Consider the following 18,528-nt stretch of genomic DNA (forward strand, 5'->3'; position numbering starts at 1 on the left):
TGTCCCCCCGAAACGCCATCCTAGGGGACTTGTAGGTGCCGGCACACTGGGGTTGGTGGCACCTGGGCACGAGGTGGTGGTGGTGGCATCGGGGTGGCACCGGGGCTCCCCCGTGGAAGCGGGGCCCCTGCCCCGCCGTGACGCAGCAGCGGGATGGGGAGGGAGGTCAGTGCTCGGCTCCCTTCGCTCCCAAAGGATTTTCCCTCTGTGTTTTTCTGCCAGGCCTTGCGCGGAGGACGCCGGGGCGGCACCGAGGGGTGTCCTGGGAGGGCTGTGCTGGGAAGAGCCTGCCTGGTGCAAGGGGGGGGACACTGGGGATCTCACCGCGGCCACCCTGAGGGGGTGGCAGGGGGACAGGGAAGAGATGGGACTGGTGCTGGGAAACAGGAGCGTTATTTCAGCGGGGACCTGCGTAGGGCTGAGCAAAACGCTGTGAGTTTAGGGGTGCCACCAGCTCCGGGGGGCACGGGACTGCAGCAGGGGGCTGTGGTGCCAGGAGCGCGGTGCCCTGCGGGGGTGATGGGGGCCACAAACAGCCCAGGGGACACCGGGGTCCAGCAGCATCACCACAGTCCTCGGGTGCCCCCAGCGCATTCGCAGCACGAGGAAGGTCCCTGCGGCCCCAGAAAACTGTGCCTGCGGGGTTTTACAGCGCGTGGGCGTCCCTGTGTGCCACCCAGGGTGTCCCCAGAGCCCCGCGGTGTCCCCAGCGCAGTGCCCACAGGGTACCCCCGCTGCTGTCCCCCGGGGGTGTCCCCAGCGCTGTCTCCCGGGGGTGTCCCCAGCGCTGTCCCCTGGGGGTGTCCCCAGTTCAGTGCCACCAGGGTAACCCTAACACAGAGCCCTGCGCTGTCCCCAGCGCCGTCCCTTGCCGGTGCCCCCCACCCATCCCCACCGGCGCGCCCCTCTCCAGGTTCTCCCCCCGGCTTCCCGGTGCCTTGCCGGTGCCTCCCCCCGGTACCCCCCCCCCGTTTCTCGTTCTCCCGTCCCTTTCGGTGCCGGTGTCGAAGCCTGTCCCTAAAAGGTGCTGGCGGGCGGCGGGGGAGGTACCGGGGCGGCCCCCTCCCGGCGCGGCCCCTCCCCGGCTCTTAGGCGGCGCGGCGGGGCGGGGGGCTCAGTGCCGGTGCTGCCGCCGCCCCCGGTGCTCCGAGCCCCGCCGCCCCCCGTGCTCCGTGCCCCGCCACCGCCACCGCCACCGCCACCATGGAGGCCATCAAGAAGAAGATGCAGATGCTCAAACTGGACAAGGAGAACGCCATCGACCGAGCCGAGCAGGCGGAGGCGGACAAGAAGCAGGCGGAGGACCGCTGCAAGCAGGTGGGTGTCGCACTGAACCCCCCCTTCCCCCAAAAAAAAATAAATAAAAAGTTGATGGGGAGCCTGACCCTAAAGGGGTTTGGCCCCAGGGATCTCGCCCTGATGGGTGTTCAGCTCGTGGATCCCAGCCCTAAGGGTCCCCAGCCCTTGGGATTTGCCCCGCTGGGTGTCCGAACTTGGGGACCCCCACCTTGGGGATACCCAGCCCTGGGGACCCCCACCCTAAGGACAGCCACCCTGGGGACCTCACCCCGCTGGGTGGCCAGCCCTGGGGATCAGTGTCCCAGCCTGTTGTCCCTGTTGCCCCTCAGCGCCCCCAAAACTCCTTGGGTCTTGGTGGGACACCATAGTGCCACCCCCTTGTCCCTCTGCCAGGGACACCCCTGGGGACAGCGTGCTCCCACCTCAGCCACAAGAGGTGGGGACCTTGCTGGTGTCCCCACATTGGGACCCCATTGCCCTCTCCGGGCTCAGGGGTCCTCCGACCCCAAGGACCTGTGGCTCCCCGAGGATGTGTGGCCCCGAAATCGACAGGACAATGCAATGGGATGAGGGTGACCGTCCCCTGATGGGTAGGTGCCCTGGGGTTGCCATCCTTGTGCCAGCCCCCCCTGACACCCCATAACCCGTCCCTTCCACAGCTGGAGGAGGAACAGCAGGGCCTGCAGAAGAAGCTGAAGGGCACGGAGGATGAGGTGGAGAAGTACTCCGAGTCCGTCAAGGAGGCCCAGGAGAAGCTGGAGCAGGCGGAGAAGAAAGCCACGGACGTACGTAGGCAACCCCTCCCCTGCGTGGGCACCGGACCCCGGGGAGGGGGGGGCGAAGGAAGAGGGGAGCCTTATATGGGAAATATTGGTGGGGAGGGTGGCAGGATCCGGCCCCGCCACGCCGGCACCGGGACGGGCAGCGGGTGCTGGGCACGTCCCATGGGGGTACCCACAGGTGTGGGGGCACCGCTCAGCCCCAGCGCCCCAAAACGCACCAGGACAAGCATCCCCGGTGAGCGTCGGCCATGTATGTGTAGGGAAAACTTGAACATTGTGGCTCAAATGAGGTAGAAAAGGGGAAAAGAGTGGAGAAATGGGAAAAGTTCTCGCCCGTTGCGGGCACTGGTTGCATAGGATGCTTGGGGTGCGTGTGGGGGGGACCCCCAACGTGCCGCCCTGTACCCTGGGAAGGGAAAGGCCAGGAAGAGTTTTATTTAGGGCCATGACTGATGTTTCTCCTGGGAAATGGATCCCGCCGGGGAGATGTTAGGAAGGTGTTGAAATTGGCTTGTGCCCGGCGGGGATGAAGGGCGGGACAGCTGTGCGCGGCCCCAGAGCCGCCCGGCAGCGGGGTATAACGACCCGCGGTGCCACACCGGGCATTTGACACCCTATAAATAAACCCTCCTTTTGATGGCCAGTCCTTCTCTGATGAAAGCCAACCCTGGAAACTGGAGGAGAAGCTAAAAGGGAGCCGTCGGGAGTGCAGCCAGCAGGGGCACGGCCAGGCTTTTCAGGATTGAGAACCAAAAATTCAATCCCAGCTGGTTCGTGGAGCCAAACGGGGGGGGATGCGTCAAATCCCCAAGGTGGCCGCCAAGGACAGGGGACAGCAGGCAGGGACAAGCAGCGGCAGCAAAGGCCCCAGGGTGGCCCAGAGCCCCCAGGAGTGACCGGACCCCTCCCTCCCAGTGCCACCCCACAGGGACCCCCGACCTCCATGGGCACAGGAGGTGGTGGCAGCGGAGAAATGGGAACAGGGGAAAGAGGAGACAGAGCCTGAAACCCACCCCAGTGTCCCCAGTCCCACCAGTGCCTGCCTTGCATCATCCCTGGTGCTTCCAAAAGGGACAGAGGGGTGGCTGTCCCCAGAGAGGCTCCTGGGGTGAGGAGGGGGTGTCCCCAGCCTGTGCGCCCCCCCCAGCTCTGGGCAGCGAGGTGCCAGTGTCCCCCTGTGCCCGGCTGCCTCCTGTAGGAGTTTTGGGAAGTTTGTCCTGAGGAAGGCTCTGGGGCTGTTTGCTGACCCCTTGGGCCTGCCCGAAGTCAGACACAAAGTTGTTAAAACGTTGGAAACCCTCTGGAAGGGCTGGTTGGTCTTGGCAAGAGGCAGGCACGCCGGGCTGGCCCGGGGGACTGTGCTGGGGGCTGTGCTGGGCTCTGTACTGGTCTGTACTGGTGGGATCGGTGTGGGATGAGGCGAGCTTGGTGTGGGGCACGGAGGGGACACAGGGGTGCTTGGTGGCACCAAGAGCACTCCAAAGCAGCAGGGAAAGGTTGTGGATTTTGGCAAGGAGAGCCCTGTCCTGGCAGATTCGGGGACGGGGAGCCCCTGGCCCCTTGGGGGAAGGGTCTGGAGCGGGGTCGTGGTGAAGGAGCCCTGCTGCGGTGTCGGGAAGGGGCAGGAGGCTGTGCCATGCGCGGGGACAGGCTGTGCCACGTGCGAGACCTGGAAGTCCCCAGGTGTCCCTGACGGGGACGTGCTGACAGCGCTAAGTGCTCCCACTCGGCGAGGAGCAGCAGGACCGAGCCGCGGGGTTGGCAGCTCCAGATCCTTCCCAGCAGCTGGACGAGGCCACCGTGGCCCCGTCCCCTCCGTGTCCCCCACGAGGGACAGCACGCGAGCCCGGAGCAGGGTTTATGCCCCGCAGCCCCTCCGTCCCCACTTGTCCCCGGTGGCCAGCCCGTCCCCAGCCACCCGCCGGGCGCAGGGAAAGGCAGGCTGAGCCGTTCCCAGGCCACGATCCCGGAGGCTTCACCCAAGTTCCCGCCCCGGTGCTCTCCCAAGCCGAGACTTTGCTCTTATTTGGCGATTCCCCGAGCCGGTGGGAGGGAACGGGCGCTGCTGGGAAGTGACTGCATCCCTGGGTGGGGCCAGGGCAGGAGGCACCCAGCCTGGAACGGGGTGCCTGCCCCCACAGCCTGTCCCCCGCTGCCAGATCCCACTGATCCCACTGCCCTTTGGCCACTGGGACCCCCCATTTGTGCCCCGTGCACCTCTCTGTGCCCAAGTGCTGGGCTGGGAGAGGGGCCAAGCCCGATGCCACGTGCCCCCATGCCACCTGGCTGGGGACATTGGGCTGCAGGACCCACCCCGAGTGGCATGGCCGGGTGCTGGCCCCCCTAGGGTGGTCCCAGACCCCATGGCAGCCAGTGGGGTCATCCTGGGAATGGCTCGGATCCGTCCCTGGAGGCAGGTGTGAGCTGCCAGAGCTCCTTTAGGCAGATTGAGAACCACCGTGCCGTGCCCTCCTGACGCACCAAGGCATCTGCTGAGGTGGGAACACGGAGCTGGGGGGCACAGAGCTGGGGGGCACGGAGCCAGGGACCGACCTCTCCCCTGGGGCACTGGCCCCAGGGGTCTCCGTGGGGCTGCTGGCCAGGTCCCAGCTTGGGGAGCAGATGCCAAAGGGGTGAGACAGCGGGGGCACCCTGTGCCAAGGGACCCCAGGGGGTGCCCCGGAGTGGGCTTTGCCCTCCTGCCCCATCCCTCTTGCCTGTGGGGCAGAAATCCTTCCCCTGGCTCTGCAGCTGGGGAGCACCCGTGTGTGCGCTGCTCCCCTGCCCGTGGGGGCCCACAGGGCATCCCCAGACCCCTGTCCCCCTCAAAAAATCGTCTCCAAGCTCCTCTCTGCCTCTCTGCTGGAGCCATGGGGGGCACTGCGTGCCCTGCTTTAGGAGGGGGCTGCGTCCCTTATGCCGGGGGGCACCCCCCAGTGCCCTAGCTGGGTGGGGAGCCATGCACCCTGCCCAGGGGGGTCAATGTGCCCTGCTGGGGGACACCCTGCCCAGGGTGGGGGGCAACGTGCCTTGCTCTGAAGGCACCGTGCATCTTGCCCAGCCTGGGGGGACACTTGCTGTGCCTGGGGGGGGCACGTATCTGCTTTTTTGGGGAGGGGGCTGGCACCCAGCCTGACGGGGACCCATGCGCCCTACCCGGGGGGCACCGCGCGCTCTGTCCAGGGAGCGCAGCGGGCCTGGGTCTGCCCATGGCAGCAGCAGCAGGAGCAGGAGCAGGAGGAGGAGGAGGAGGAGGAGGAGGAGGAGGAGCAGGAAGGGATGGAGGCAGGGCGGGCGGCGGGAGCGGCCGCCGCCTGAGCGCTTCCTGCCCGAGCCAGGCAGATCCCACAAAGGGCTCGGTGCTGCGGCCTCCCTGTGCTCCCCGCCGGCCGCACGGCCATGGCCGGCATCAGCTCCATCGACGCCGTCAAGAAGAAGATCCAGAGCCTGCAGCAGGTGGCCGACGAGGCGGAGGAGCGCGCCGAGCACCTGCAGCGGGAGGCCGATGCCGAGCGGCAGGCCCGGGAGCGGGTAAGGCTCCTGGGGCTGGGGACCCCCCAGGGACCCCCCGCTGCTGGGGCAGCGCCGCTGGCCCCATAGGGCTGGATGCCAGGGAGCAGAGCTGCACGGTCCCGTGGGTGCTGGCCACCCCGCTACGGGCACGAGTGGCCACTCCCCGGGTGCCCCATGGCACGCCCTGGGGGGACCCGGCACCGGCATCCTCACTGCGCTGGGGACAGGGGGCTGGGGGGCACGGGGTGGTCATCCCAGTGTGTAGGAGCCCCCTGGGTGTGGGTACGGGGTGGGGGACTCCGGGCAGGGTCCCCAGCACCAGAGGTGGGCTTTGGTAGGGATGCTCCCGTGTGGGGCTCGCCGCAGCTTCCCCGGTGAGTGTCCAGCTCAGCGCCTCGACTGGGCTGGGGCTGGCAGACCCCGGGAAAGGTGCCCCCCTCGGGGGCTCAGCGGAGAGCCCCCCACCCAGGCTCTGTGTCCGGCTCCTCAGCAGAGCCCCCCTGCTCCCCATCGTGTCCCTTGTTGGGGAGAACCCCCCCCATTTACCAATTTGGGCTGCAATTCCCACCCCGTGGCAGCGGGACGGCGTTTCCAGGCGGCAGCTCGCTCCTGCTGCAGCTTTATTTATTTTTTTTTTGCTTTCTCTTGTTGTTGTTGGGCGGTATTTTCGTGCTTTTTTTTTTTTTTTTTCCTTTTTCCTCTGTTCCCCCCCCCCCCCGCTTTGCTCCCGTAACATCCCCAGCGCTATCAGGGGCGGCAGAGCTGGGCGCGGTACCCGGGCTGTTGTCACCCGGGGCTGCGTGCGGAGGAAACGGCCCCTTCCTGCCGCCACAGATCGGGTTCCCCGCTCGCCAGGCGCTGACGGCGAGCTCATGTTCCCCACTGCCCATCCGGGCAGCTCTGACCCACTTCGGGGGGGGTCATCCCCGGGGAAAAAAAGCCCCCTGCGGGGCGATGCGGAGCGTCAGCGGAGGTGCTGCCATCCCTTACCTATAGGGGATGGTGGTGGCGGGTATGGGGACATCCCCGCCTGGCTCCCTGCTCCGTGTCCCCAGGGTGCTGCTGGAGCACGGTGCCAGGCCTGCTCCAGCCCATGAATAAGCAGGAGGCACGATGCTCTCAGCACTGCCCATCCCTTTGCACCCCATTTTTTTAATTTTTTAATTATTTTTTTTTAATCCCTGCTCCCCTCTCCTTCCAGCAGCCCCCTCCCTGCGGGGCCGGGAGCTGCTGAGGCAGCGTTTCCCGGCGATGACGGAGCAGGAGGGCCTTAGCAAATGGAAAGAGCGCGGGGGCCAGGCGGCGAGGGGCTGGCGGGGGGCCAGGGCCACCTCTCCCGGACGGCCCCGCGCGCGGGGAGCCTGGGAACAAACGGGGAGGAGGTTGGGGAGGGGAAATAATGGGACCCGGTCCCACCGGCCCCATAGGAGGCTTGGCCAGGAGCCAGCCCGACGAGGGCGACTCGCTCCATTGCCCCCCAGTGCCGGGCTGTAAATTAGTAGGGGGGGCAGCACGGGGGCCCCAAATGGCCCCACGGCGCAGTGGGGCTCGGTGGTGTGGGGCCGGGGAGGGCGTCCCGGCCGCTTGGCTCCGCCGCCGCCTCCGTAAACAGGAAATCCACAAGTGGCTCCCATCTCCTTTTCGGGAGCGAATCTGCACGGGGCATTCCTCCTCCTTTACTCACGGCTCTGCAAACCCCAAACCCCGTGCTGCCCCATGGAGCGCACCCCTTCCACCTCCGGGGCCGTGTGGCACCGAGCGAGGTGCTCGGGGTGGGCAAATGGGACGCGTGTCCCAGCTGGGCGAGCACGGCACAAAGGGGTGCTCCACGCAAATGCACATTCTCCTGCTGAAAACGCACTGGGGACGGGCGGTGACCCCGGGTTTTTGTGCTCCCCAGGCCGAAGCTGAGGTGGCCTCTCTGAACCGCCGCATCCAGCTGGTGGAGGAGGAGCTGGACCGGGCCCAGGAGCGCCTGGCCACCGCCCTGCAGAAGCTGGAGGAGGCCGAGAAGGCGGCGGATGAGAGCGAGAGGTGTGACGGGAGGGGGGGCACCGCCGGGGTCGTATCGGGTCACCCTCCATCACCAGCAGCCCCCTGCTCTCCGCAGAGGGGATTCCTGCACGGTGCAAAGAGCAGCTCCTGAGGGATGAGGGATGAGTTTGGGACCAGCCTGGTTGAGAGGCACCATGCCCACAGCTCTTTGCACCAGGACGTGTCCCCAGAAGGGCCTTGGGGCATCTCTGGTGCTTTAATTGTGCTCGGAAGCATCCCCGGGGTGCCACCGGCACGGGGTGGCTGAGGGGGTGCCACTGTCCCCGGGCAGTGCCCCGTGGTGCTGGGGCTGGAGGACGGCAGGGGCAGGCAGGAGGTGTAGGAGCCACCTCGACCCACAGCCATAACATCTCTCCTTGAAGAGATCTCCTAATCTCCTTGCTTTGGCTTCCCTCAGAGGCATGAAGGTCATCGAGAACAGGGCCATGAAGGACGAGGAGAAGATGGAGCTCCAGGAGATGCAGCTGAAGGAGGCCAAGCACATAGCAGAGGAGGCCGACCGCAAATACGAGGAGGTGCGTGCCCCGTCCCCTGGTGTCCCCCCGGGGCCACCCCCTGTGGCCTTACACCCCCTTTCTGGGGCTGACACCTTCTTTCTGATGCCACCAACAGGTCGCCCGCAAGCTGGTCGTCCTTGAGGGAGAGCTGGAGCGCTCGGAGGAGAGGGCAGAGGTTGCGGAGAGGTGAGCGGGGGGCTCCCTGGGGGGGTCCCACACCACCCCCGTGCCGTGTCCGTGTGGGGACAGGGGTGGCCGAGCGTCCCCGTGGGGACGGGGAGGTGTGTGTGGGGTGGGAGGGGAGGCAGAGGGATCGCACCCCCCAGCACATCCATGACCCTGCTCTCTGCTGGCCCCTTTCCCACCCCAGCCGAGTGAGACAGCTGGAGGAGGAGCTGCGGACCATGGACCAGACCCTCAAATCCCTCATTGCCTCAGAGGAAGAGGTACCAGGGCAGGGGCGCGGGGCGACGTGCGGCAGCCCCCCCTCTCTCTGTCGCTCTCCAGCCACCTCTTTTCCACTCTGCCTCGGCCGCCAGCCCTCACCTCGCCTTCCCCTACATCACCGCAGGCTGGGCACAATCCTCCGTGCCCGCTCTCCTCCTCTTCCTCCTCACCCTCCTCCTCCTCCTCCTCCTCGGAGGGCTGCAGGAGCGTGGTGGCAGCGCTGACACAGGCTGGCACGAGGAAGGGACCCGTGCCCGGCAGCTCTGCTCCTCTCCCACCCTTGCTGCCCGAGGTTTCTCCTCTCTCATCTTATTTTCTCTCTTTTTCTTTCCTCCTGCCCTGCGCCCGCTCTTCCTGCTCCCCGCTCCTCTCCTCCCCAACCACCATCCCTGGCCCTGCTTCCCCCCCTCTCCCCACGCCTTGCTTGGGATGTAGTAAATGTGGTGACCTAGAGGAGGAGCTGAAAATTGTCACCAACAACCTGAAGTCCCTGGAGGCCCAGGCCGACAAGGTAGGGGCTGCGGGGGCTGGGCGCAGAGCTTGGGGCTGGGGGGAACGGGGTCCCTTGGGTGTGGGGGGGGACAAGGGTGACAGATTGTGTCCCACGGGGCTCACGGACGTATCTCTGTGTCCCTGCAGTATTCCACCAAGGAGGACAAGTACGAGGAGGAAATCAAGCTCCTAGGGGAGAAGCTGAAGGAGGTAAGGCTCATTTTGGGTCCCCGCGGGTGCTCCCAGGGCAGCAGGAAAAATAATCCCTCACCTCCCAGGCTTGGAGGTTAATTAATGTGCTTGGCACCTGCAAGCAGCCCAGGCGCAGGAGATGATTTTGGGGCGGTTTTGGGGTGCGGGGTGCGCTTGGGGGGCAGGTTTAGGGGCACCCCCATCACACTCGTCCTCTCCCGCAGGCGGAGACCCGGGCAGAGTTTGCCGAGCGGTCTGTGGCGAAGCTGGAGAAAACCATTGATGATTTGGAAGGTAAAAACACCCCCACCGCCTCCCGACCCCTTTGTCATGGGGACAACGGGACAGGACGTGTCCCTGATTAGGGGGGGCTCGGCCGGGCTGAGGCCAAAGCACCCCATGGGCGAGCCGGGTCCCCATGCAGGGAGGTGGGTAGGGGGGGAGGCTGGGGTGCCGTGGGGGTTTTTTGGGGTCTGTGGGAGGGGAATAGGGCCGCATCCACTCTGCCTGTGCCCGATGCCGTACCCGCACGCCCCGTGCCCCGCTCACCCGCTCTCTCTCTCTCTGCCACTCGCCCCCTCCCCGCTCCACCGCCTGCCACCCCCCTGCTGCCCCCTCCCCACTGCCTGCAGACGAAGTGTATGCGCAGAAGATGAAGTACAAAGCCATCAGCGAGGAGCTGGACAATGCGCTTAACGACATCACCTCCCTCTGAGCCCCTCCGGCCGGCACCAGCACCGCACTCCCCCCCCCATCCCCTTCATCCTCACCTTCATCCTCCCCCTCCCCAGCTCGGCCGCTTGCCTGCCCGGCCCCCCCACCGCTCCCCCTGCCCTTCCCATCCCCTCTCTGTCCTTCCCGGCCCATGGAGGTCCCTGCAGTGTCCCTCTTTTTGGGGAAAGCAAGGCGTAAGGCGCTACGGGGTGTTTGGGGGAAAGGGGAGCAGCCCCCAGATCCCAGCAGCACGAGCACCGGGGACCCTGCGCCCCCCCCAGCAAAGCCGTGCCCAGGGTGGGGGGACACGTCCCGGAGAAGCAGCACCTCCGAGGAGAGGTGGGCTCCAGCCCCATGGGGATGAGGGGTGTCCGTCCCCAGGCAGGCAGCCCCCGGTTCCCCCCCTTTCTCCCCCTGCTCCCCTCTCCCCGCTCCCCTCCTTCCTTCACACATCGCTCTTCAGTTTGCATTTCATGACTTTTTCTTTTCTGTTCTGTCCCTCCGGGTCACCGAGTTGGTCTCAATAAAGCGTTTTCTCTCCTTGGTTTCTCCCTCGTTTTCTTCATGCTGCTCTGGCTCCCCACGCTCACCCCTTCATTGCCTGCTCCTTCTTGCCGGCAGCCGGGGGTGGGAGGTGGCTGTGGGGACCCCCACTGCTGAGCCCCGTTGTGCCTCAGCCTGGGGACGTCCCCCACCACCCCCGGCTCCCGGACACAGCTTTCCTCATCTTCTGCCACCTTTCAAGACGTTTCTCCATCGCTCTTTCGGCCTGAATTAGTAGGGTTAGACCCGGTCCTGTCTGCTCCCCATCCACACCCCTGGACACCACGACAGCCCTGACGTCTCCTCCATCCCCTTCTCGTGCCAACAGGGCTGACCCTACTGTTCGTCAGCAGTTCCTGGCCCTAAATGGGTCCCCAACCCTCATCCCTCACCATCCTACCCTGCCCCAAAACCCAGAATTGGTGGACCCGGGGCCGACTGCCTCCTCCCGCCGTCCCCACTGGTCCCCAGTGCCCACCAGTGGCACCACAGCGGGGTGCCCAGCGAAGGCTCTCGCAGGCAGCACTGTCTCTTTTTCACTAACTCTCTTTTCTCTCTCTCTCCCCTTTGCTGCGCTGACGTCTCCGTTTTCTCTAGAGCGCTCCCGGCAGGAGGCCGAGAAAAACCGCGTTCTCACTAACGAGCTGCGGGTCATCCTTACCGAGCTTAACAACTGAGCTAAGGCAGCTCCAGCCCCAGCACAGCCTCACACCCAGCCCCGGCTGCCCCCCTGCCCCCTTTTGGCCAGGCTGGTTTGGGGCTGGGAACCCCTGCCCGCTCCCCATGGGGATAACCACCCTGCTGGGGGGGACAGGGAGCCTTTGGGGAGCCAATGTTGGTTTTTTTTTTTTTTTTTTTTTTTTTTTGGAGAGAGGGATCAGGGGTTTTGTCGTGTCCTGGGATGCCCACACGGTGGTGGCTGTCCCCTGGCACCAGCATGGCCCTGCTGGGGAGGGATTTGGAGATTTGTGTGGCTGCTTCCCCCTCCCTCCCGTCACCCCAAAACCACGCAGGGAGGGTGCCCTCAGAGTGGGGTCCCCGCAGGGTGCCCCCATCCCCATCTCTTAGTGGGGAGGGGGATGCCGACCGCAAGCCAGCACCGGAGGAGGCCGCCCTGGCAGCGGGCTGCCCGTCGGAGCTCGTCCCTGCAGCCTCGATATCTCTGCTCCTTCTCTGCTGTCCTCTCTGCCCGCCCTCCCGGGCTGCTGTCTCACTCCTCTTCTTCACGGAGCACCCGGCTCGTGCCGCTGGCACCAGCTTCTCCTCTCTCAAGGGTTCGTGCACGTGCCGGTGGGGACGGCAGGACGGGGAGAGATGGGGCCGCGGTGGTGGTGGTGGTGGTACCCGCACCACGGAGGGGCTGGCCGAGGGCTACAGGGTGCAGCGGGAGGATGGAGAAGCTGAAGAGAGGGGGGGGCTGCCTGACCCCCACCCGGGGGTCGTGGGCTCATCCCTGCCGCTGCTGGGGCTGCTCATACTGAGCCGTGTCCCGTGTGCGTGTGTCTGTGCCTGGCGTGGTGTGCGTGGGTCCGGCTGTGTGCGTGGCTGGGTGTCCCTTGTGTTCACAGAGAGTCTGGCCAGTGCCAAAGAGGAGAACGTGGGCATCCACCAGGTCCTGGACCAGACCTTGCTGGAGCTGAACAACCTCTGAGCTGCCTGGGGAGCCCCCGCCCCTCTTCCCTATACCCCACACGTGCACCCCACTGGCACGCTCAGGATGTCATCAGCTGAACTGCGCCTTGGCCAAATCCACACATCCGTTGAGAAGGGAAGCCCTGCAGCCTTACACCGTGGCTCGGGGGGCGTCTTGTCTGTGCACAGCCCGAACGGCTCTGTCCTGTCTTCATGTCCAAATATTAAAGCAGTTTGACAAGAAGGACGGGTGCGCTTGGTCCTTGTGGATGGGGGGCAAGGGCACTGGGAGATGGGGGGGCTGCTCTGTAGGAGCATTGCTGTGGGGCAGGTAGAGCAGTCACAAGGACGTCCTTGGCCTTGGGATGGGACTGAGAGTGATTCCTTAGGATGCACAGGGAACCTCAAAGTCCCAAGCTCAGCCCAAAATGAGCACGTGCACACTTACCGGGATCTTCTCCAGGCCCGGAGCTGTTCACCCTATGCCCTCGCTGCGTTCTCTCCTACCAGCCGCCCGAGGGACAGCTGTACAAACCCACAGACGCTAACATGGCAGGCCACCAACTCCCAGCACGCTCGGGAAGTTCCCTCCTGCTCTGCTGTGTTTTCTCCAGCACAAAGAGGAGGGTGGCAGGATGTGCCTCGCCGCTCTCACCAAGCAGGGATGGGCTCCCTGGGGATGCCCAGAGCTGCGATCTAGCCCTGCCCTCTGCTCCGGGCCCCTCCACGGCTTGCATGGAGCCCTGCGGATATCCCCCTGGCAGCACAGCCTCAGGCAGCCAGGAAACATTAATTTGTGCTGACCCCTCGCTGGGCCAGGCCGTCACCCCATCGAGTGACAGGGCGAGCTTTCCCTGACCGCTTCCCTTTATTTGCTGCTGCCCTTCGGCTCGGGAGAGGATGGAGAGCTGGCAGCTCTTTCCTGCCCAGGTGCTTCTGGCCTCCTGCCCTCCTCCTGGCCCCCAAATCATGATTTGGAGCTCTGCAGACTGAAGCTGAGCTTCAAAGGGCTGCCCTCGCTGCTCATTCTCCCTCTGGGCTGTCACATCCCAGGACATGCAGGAGGGATGGGGTTTCTCCTCAGGTCTTTCCCCGCAGCAGGTCGCTGCGTGGAGCTGGTGTTTGGTCAAAGCAGCCCCCTGGAGGGGATTTGTCTGTCTGTAAGAGGCACAAGAGGGCAAAGCCACCACGGCACCCTGCCCTGCAAACAGGCCTCCCTATCAGGGCGCGTCCCCAGCGCCCAGCTCCCGGGCGTCCCTCCGGCACAAAGAGCCCTTTCACACCCAGCACTTTTCCCCATTCCAGCCTCCTGCACCGTGCCGGCCCGTTCAACCATTTACACCCCTCCCACAGCTCCTCCTTCACCTCTGAACTCATTTCTGCCAGGCGCTGTGGCTGTTCCCGGTGATGGCAGCACCAAGGCCGCCAGCCGACCCCCTGGGGCCCAGCACTGCGCTGCCGTCCCCCCACTGCCCCTTGCTCTACAGGGAGGGGAACCGTAAGGATGATAGGGCTCCAGGGGTACAACTGCAAACCGTGGGGTCCCAGCACAGGTTGGGTTGGGAGGGACCCTAAAACCCACCCAATTCTGCCCCCCTGCCATGGGCAGGGACACCTCCCCCCAGCCCAGGCTGCCCCCAGCCCCATGCAGCCTGGCCTTGAGCACTGCCAGGGATGGGGCAGCCACGGCTCCTCTGTGCCAGGTCCTCACCACCCTTAAAATAAAGATTTTCTTCCAAATACCTAACCCAAATCTCCCCTCTTTTATTTTAAAGCCATTCCCCTTTGTCCTACCACCACCCCTGGACGCAGATTCCCCCCCAGCTCTCCTGCAGCCCCCTTTATGCACCACCCCCAGCCGCAGCGCCTTGCCCAGGCCACCCCCGACCGCCCCCTCGGGGGACCCCCCCCCGGCGGGGCATGGCCACCGTGGGCTCCGGGTAGACCAGGCGGCCCTGTGCGGGCCACGCCCCCTGCGCTTAGACCACGCCCCCTGCGCTTAGACCCCGCCCCCTCCAGTCCGACAACGCCCCACCCGAGCAGACACCGCCCCTCCGGCCAGACCACGCCCCCTCCTATCAAACCACGCCCACCCAAACAGACCACGCCCCCCTCCACCAAAGCCACGCCCCCTCCCGGTTCCCCGCCCCCGCTCCCCGGTGCGGGCCCCGCCCCGCGCCGCTCTTCCGGGCCCGGCGGCGGCGCGCGCAGGCGGCGGGTGACGTCAGGCGGCCCCGGAAGGGCGGGGGGCGCGGGCCGGGAGCAGGCGGGACCCCGCGGTGCCGAGCCCAGCCCGGGACCCCCCCGGGACCCCCCCTCCGGGATCCCCGGGACCGGAGCCGGTGCCGGTACCGGAGCCGCCGCCATGACGCTCGCCGTCTTCTTCGGGTGCACCTTCATCGCCTTCGGGCCCGCGCTCAGCCTCTTCCTCTTCACCATCGCCCGCGACCCGCTGCGCATCATCATCCTCATCGCCGGGTCCGTGCCGGTACCGGGGGGTGGTGGGCACCGCGACCGGCACCGGGACCCGCACCGGGACCGGCACCGGGACCGGCACACAGCCTGGGGCACGGTGCTGCGGCTGGTACCGGTGTGGGTACGGGGCTGGGGTGGGCACTGGTACCGGTACCGGTGTGGGTATGGGGCTGGGGTGGGCACCGGCACCGGTACCGGTACCGGGAGGGGTGGTGGTGCCGGTACGGGTGTGCACGGCTGGGCTATGGCACCCGCACCGGTGTGGGCACGGCCACAGCCACCGGTACCCGCACTGCTATGAGTGCTGCAGGACCACCAGCACCCATACTGGTACCGGTACCGGGCACTGGTATGGGCACCGGGGCTGTCACGGGCACAACACGACCACCGGTACCCATGGGGGCACCGGTACCGGGGCACCGGTACCATCATGGGCACCACCAGTACCGCGGCACTGGTACCAGTACAGGCACCACCAGTGCGCACAGCACCACCAGTACCGCGGCACCGGTACCAGTACGGGCACCACCAGTGCACGGCAGGGTCCAGGCCCCGTTACCGTCCCCGGTACCGTGCCGGTGACGGGCTCCCGGTCCTTGCAGGGCGTTCTTCTGGCTGGTGTCGCTGCTGCTCTCCTCCCTCATCTGGTTCATCGCGGTGAAGGCCAGCGACCCGCGCGACGAGGCGCTGCAGCGGGGGCTGCTGATCTTCGGGGTGATGTTCTCGGTGCTGCTGCAGGAGGCCTTCCGCTTCCTCTACTACAAGCTGCTCAGGTACGGGGGGCACGGGGACGGGGCACGGGGACACCGGGGCAAAGTCTGGACCCAGACCCGGTGGCGGCGGTGGCGGGGAGGGCGGCAGCACTGCGGCACGCAGGCAGAGGGTGGCAGAGCTCCGTCCTGCAGAGCCACAGCCTCTCCTCCCTGCAATCTCTTTTCCTTTTTTTTTTTTTTTTTTGGGCTTCTTTCTGCACCCTCTGTGTTGTTTTTTGTTTTTTTTTCTTTTCTTTGTGTTTTCTAAAAAAAATAGGTTTGCTCTCCCAGCTGTGTGCATGCCCTAGGGGTGCGCTCTGCAGCTTGCGGTGCTGCTGCTGGGTCTGTGGCACCCCGGCAGCCCCCACACCTGGTCTGTGGGGTTGGATTGGGATCACAGAGTCATTAGGGTTGGAAAAGACCTCCGAGATCTGGTCCAGCCATGCCCCTACCCCCACTGTCACCCACTAAACCCTGCCCCCAAGCACCACGTCCAGCCTTTCCCTGAACACCCCCAGGGACGGTGACTCCACCACCTCCCTGGGAACCCATCCCAGTGCCTGACTGCTCTTTCTGAGCAGAAATGTCTCCTCATTTTCAGCCTGAACCTCCCCTGGAACAACTCGAGGCCACTCCCTCTAGTCCTCAAGCTAGCTACCTGTGAGCAGAGGCCGACCCCCAGCTCCCCACCCCTTCCTTTCAGGCAGTTGCAGAGAGCAATGAGGTCTCCCCTGAGCCTCCTCTTCCCCAGACCAAACCCCCCCAGCTCCCTCAGCCTCTCCCCACAGCACTTGTGCTCCAGGCCCTTCACCAGCCCCGTAGCCCTTCTCTGGACAGGCTCCAGGCCCTCGATGTCCTTGTACTGAGGGTCCCAAAGCTGAACAAGTACCCGACGTGGCCTCAGCCCCGTGGCGGTGGCTCAGGGAGGTCCCCGCGGTGGCAGCAGTGCTCCTGCCGTGGCGTAGCGGTGCGCAGAGTGCCCGCAGGTCCATTAATCAAGGGCAGGATTATTGAGCAAGGAGCCAGGTGCCTGCTGGCAACACGCTTTTCCCTGCAGGAAGGCCATCGAGGGGCTGGTGGCCCTCAGCGAGGACGGCTGCTCCCCCATCTCCATCCAGCAAATGGCATACGGTGAGTGCCGCGCAGGTACCCGGGGTACTGATGGGGTTTGGGAGGTCCCTGGGGCGGGGGGGGATCGTGGTTTTGGGGTGTCACGGCCTCTCTGTCCCGGCAGTGGCTGGCGTGGGCTTTGGGCTGATGAGCGGCGCCTTCTCCATGATCAACCTCCTGGCGGACGCGCTGGGGCCGGGCACCGTGGGCATCCACGGGGACTCGCAGCTCTACTTCCTGACCTCAGGTGAGGGACGGGGCCATAACCCACATCCCTGCTCCCCGTAGCCATCGGAGCCCCCCGCAGGGCCCGTGGCTCCCTGGTGACCCCCCGCTGCTGCTCCCCGCAGCCTTCATGACCATGGTGTTGATCTTCCTGCACACCTTCTGGGGCATCCTCTTCTTCCACGGCTGTGAGAACCGGCGCTGGTGGGAGATCGCCGCCGTCGTCCTCATGCACCTCGCGGTTTCGGGGTCGGTGAGTGCTGGGAGCAGAGCCCCGTGCTGCCTCCAGGGATGCTGCCACACGTCCCCGTCCCATCCCAGACCCTCACCAGGCTTTCCACACCACTGGAACCATCAGGAGGGGGACACGGTGGCTGTGTGGAGCAGCCGGGCTGTGGGAGACCCCTCTCACCCTTTCCCTTTTCTGCTTTTCCTCCCCCCCAGACGTTTTGGAACCCGCTGTACGTGGGCAGCCTGGTGCCCTCCTACCTGCTGATGGCCGCTGCTGCTGTCTGGGCTTACCTGCTCTCGGGGGGCTCTGCACAGAACCTGCGCCGCTTCCTGCTCTGTAAGTGCTTGGTACAGGGGGACAGGGACCCCTCTGGGTGCTGGGGACCCTCTGGGTGCTGGGTCCTGGGGTGGGGAAAGGTTCTCTTGGGGAACGAGGCGAGGAGCTGGCTGCATCTCCTACGGGACAGGAGGAGACCGTGGGGCTGACTGACTCTTAGGGGGAGGTGGTTTGGGTATGAAATTTGGTGAAAATCTCCACCCCACCACCCCGTCTTGGTTTCCGCAGGTTCGCAGAGCGGAGCCAGCCCCCAGCTGGCATCCTGAGACCCCGCAGGACGCTCCTGTCCCCAGCTGCCCCTGCCCTCCCCTCCATCTCGGCGACACCATCGGCACTCGCCTCCTCTGCAATACGTTTTTCTCCTGGAAGGGGGGACCTGGCCAGCCCCCGGCGGGGCAGGGACCACCACCCAGCGGACAAGTGGCACCGGGGCTGGCCTGCTCCTCTGCCCCTCCAGGGACAGCCCAGCCTGCAGGACTTGGCTTTGCTGGCCCTGAGCTACCCTGCCTGGGAAGGATCCTTCCTCAGACTGATCCCAAGGACCCCCCTCGCTTCTCCCCCCGGCGCTGAAGATGCCCCCCTTGTCCCCTGTGCCGCTGGGGTGGAGGAAGCAGCTTTGCAAGGCGCTGTCTGGGCCGGGGCTGAGCCCTGTGGTGCTTCTTTCTCCACCTCTTCGCCCCCTGCTCACGGCAAGACGTGGCCCCAGCGCTGGACTGCAGTGAGCTGGCATCCTGGGGGGTGGTGTCGGGGGGCTGGTGTGGGGTGGGGGGCAGCTGCTGGGGATGGAAGGTGGTGGGAAGAGATGTGGGGAGACGGATCCCAGCAGCTCTGGTGGGTGGCCGTGGACCAGCGAGCCTGCAGCTGGTGCCAGCACGGCCTGGGGAGGGGTGCTGGGGGCTGCCCCCCCGGGGATCATCGCCCTCTCCAGGGGCCGGAGGGGGATTTTCAGGCAGGCACCGGCCCTGATGCTGTGCTTACAAGATGGGGATATTGAAACAGCCCAGGGGCTCAGTGCTGAGAAGGCGGCTTTGTCCACAGTGGGCTTTTATACCAATAAAAAAAAAAAAATAATAAGCACCATAGCTGAGTGGGGTGTGTGCCAGCCCTGGGGGGGTGGGTGCTTCGGCCGCTCCTCGGTTGCCACCAGGGCGGAGGCTTCCTCCCGTGTCTTCCTCCCCTCACCCCTGCCTGAGCCCGTTGCTTTTGGCTGCAGCAGGGCCCCGATGCTCCCC

At 65.8% G+C, this 18,528-nt stretch overlaps 2 protein-coding genes across 3 annotated transcripts; both read left to right on the top strand.

The window, feature by feature from the left end:
- Nucleotides 1-1,119: 1,119 nt before the first annotated feature.
- LOC311427306 (uncharacterized protein) lies at nucleotides 1,120-12,410 on the top strand. Of its 2 annotated transcripts, XM_084504610.1 has the most exons (9): nucleotides 1,120-1,317; nucleotides 1,959-2,084; nucleotides 7,495-7,628; nucleotides 8,047-8,164; nucleotides 8,262-8,332; nucleotides 8,517-8,592; nucleotides 9,233-9,295; nucleotides 9,502-9,571; nucleotides 12,103-12,410. In XM_084504610.1, the coding sequence occupies exons 1-9, from the start codon at nucleotides 1,204-1,206 to the stop codon at nucleotides 12,183-12,185; spliced, it is 855 nt and encodes a 284-aa protein (XP_084360736.1). In that variant the 5' UTR covers nucleotides 1,120-1,203; the 3' UTR covers nucleotides 12,186-12,410. The 2 variants fall into 2 exon arrangements, with proteins under 2 accessions (XP_084360736.1, XP_084360737.1); XM_084504611.1 differs by lacking the exons at nucleotides 1,120-1,317; nucleotides 1,959-2,084 and adding an exon at nucleotides 5,353-5,612.
- A 1,963-nt stretch (nucleotides 12,411-14,373) lies between these two features.
- Nucleotides 14,374-18,376, top strand: LOC311427311 (gamma-secretase subunit Aph-1b-like). Its single transcript, XM_084504621.1, has 7 exons — nucleotides 14,374-14,644; nucleotides 15,244-15,414; nucleotides 16,451-16,524; nucleotides 16,628-16,750; nucleotides 16,854-16,981; nucleotides 17,173-17,296; nucleotides 17,525-18,376. The coding sequence occupies exons 1-7, from the start codon at nucleotides 14,532-14,534 to the stop codon at nucleotides 17,560-17,562; spliced, it is 771 nt and encodes a 256-aa protein (XP_084360747.1). The 5' UTR covers nucleotides 14,374-14,531; the 3' UTR covers nucleotides 17,563-18,376.
- Nucleotides 18,377-18,528: the final 152 nt, after the last annotated feature.

Source organism: Aythya ferina (genome assembly GCF_964211825.1).
Source record: "Aythya ferina genome assembly, chromosome: Z".
NCBI lineage: Eukaryota > Metazoa > Chordata > Aves > Anseriformes > Anatidae > Aythya > Aythya ferina.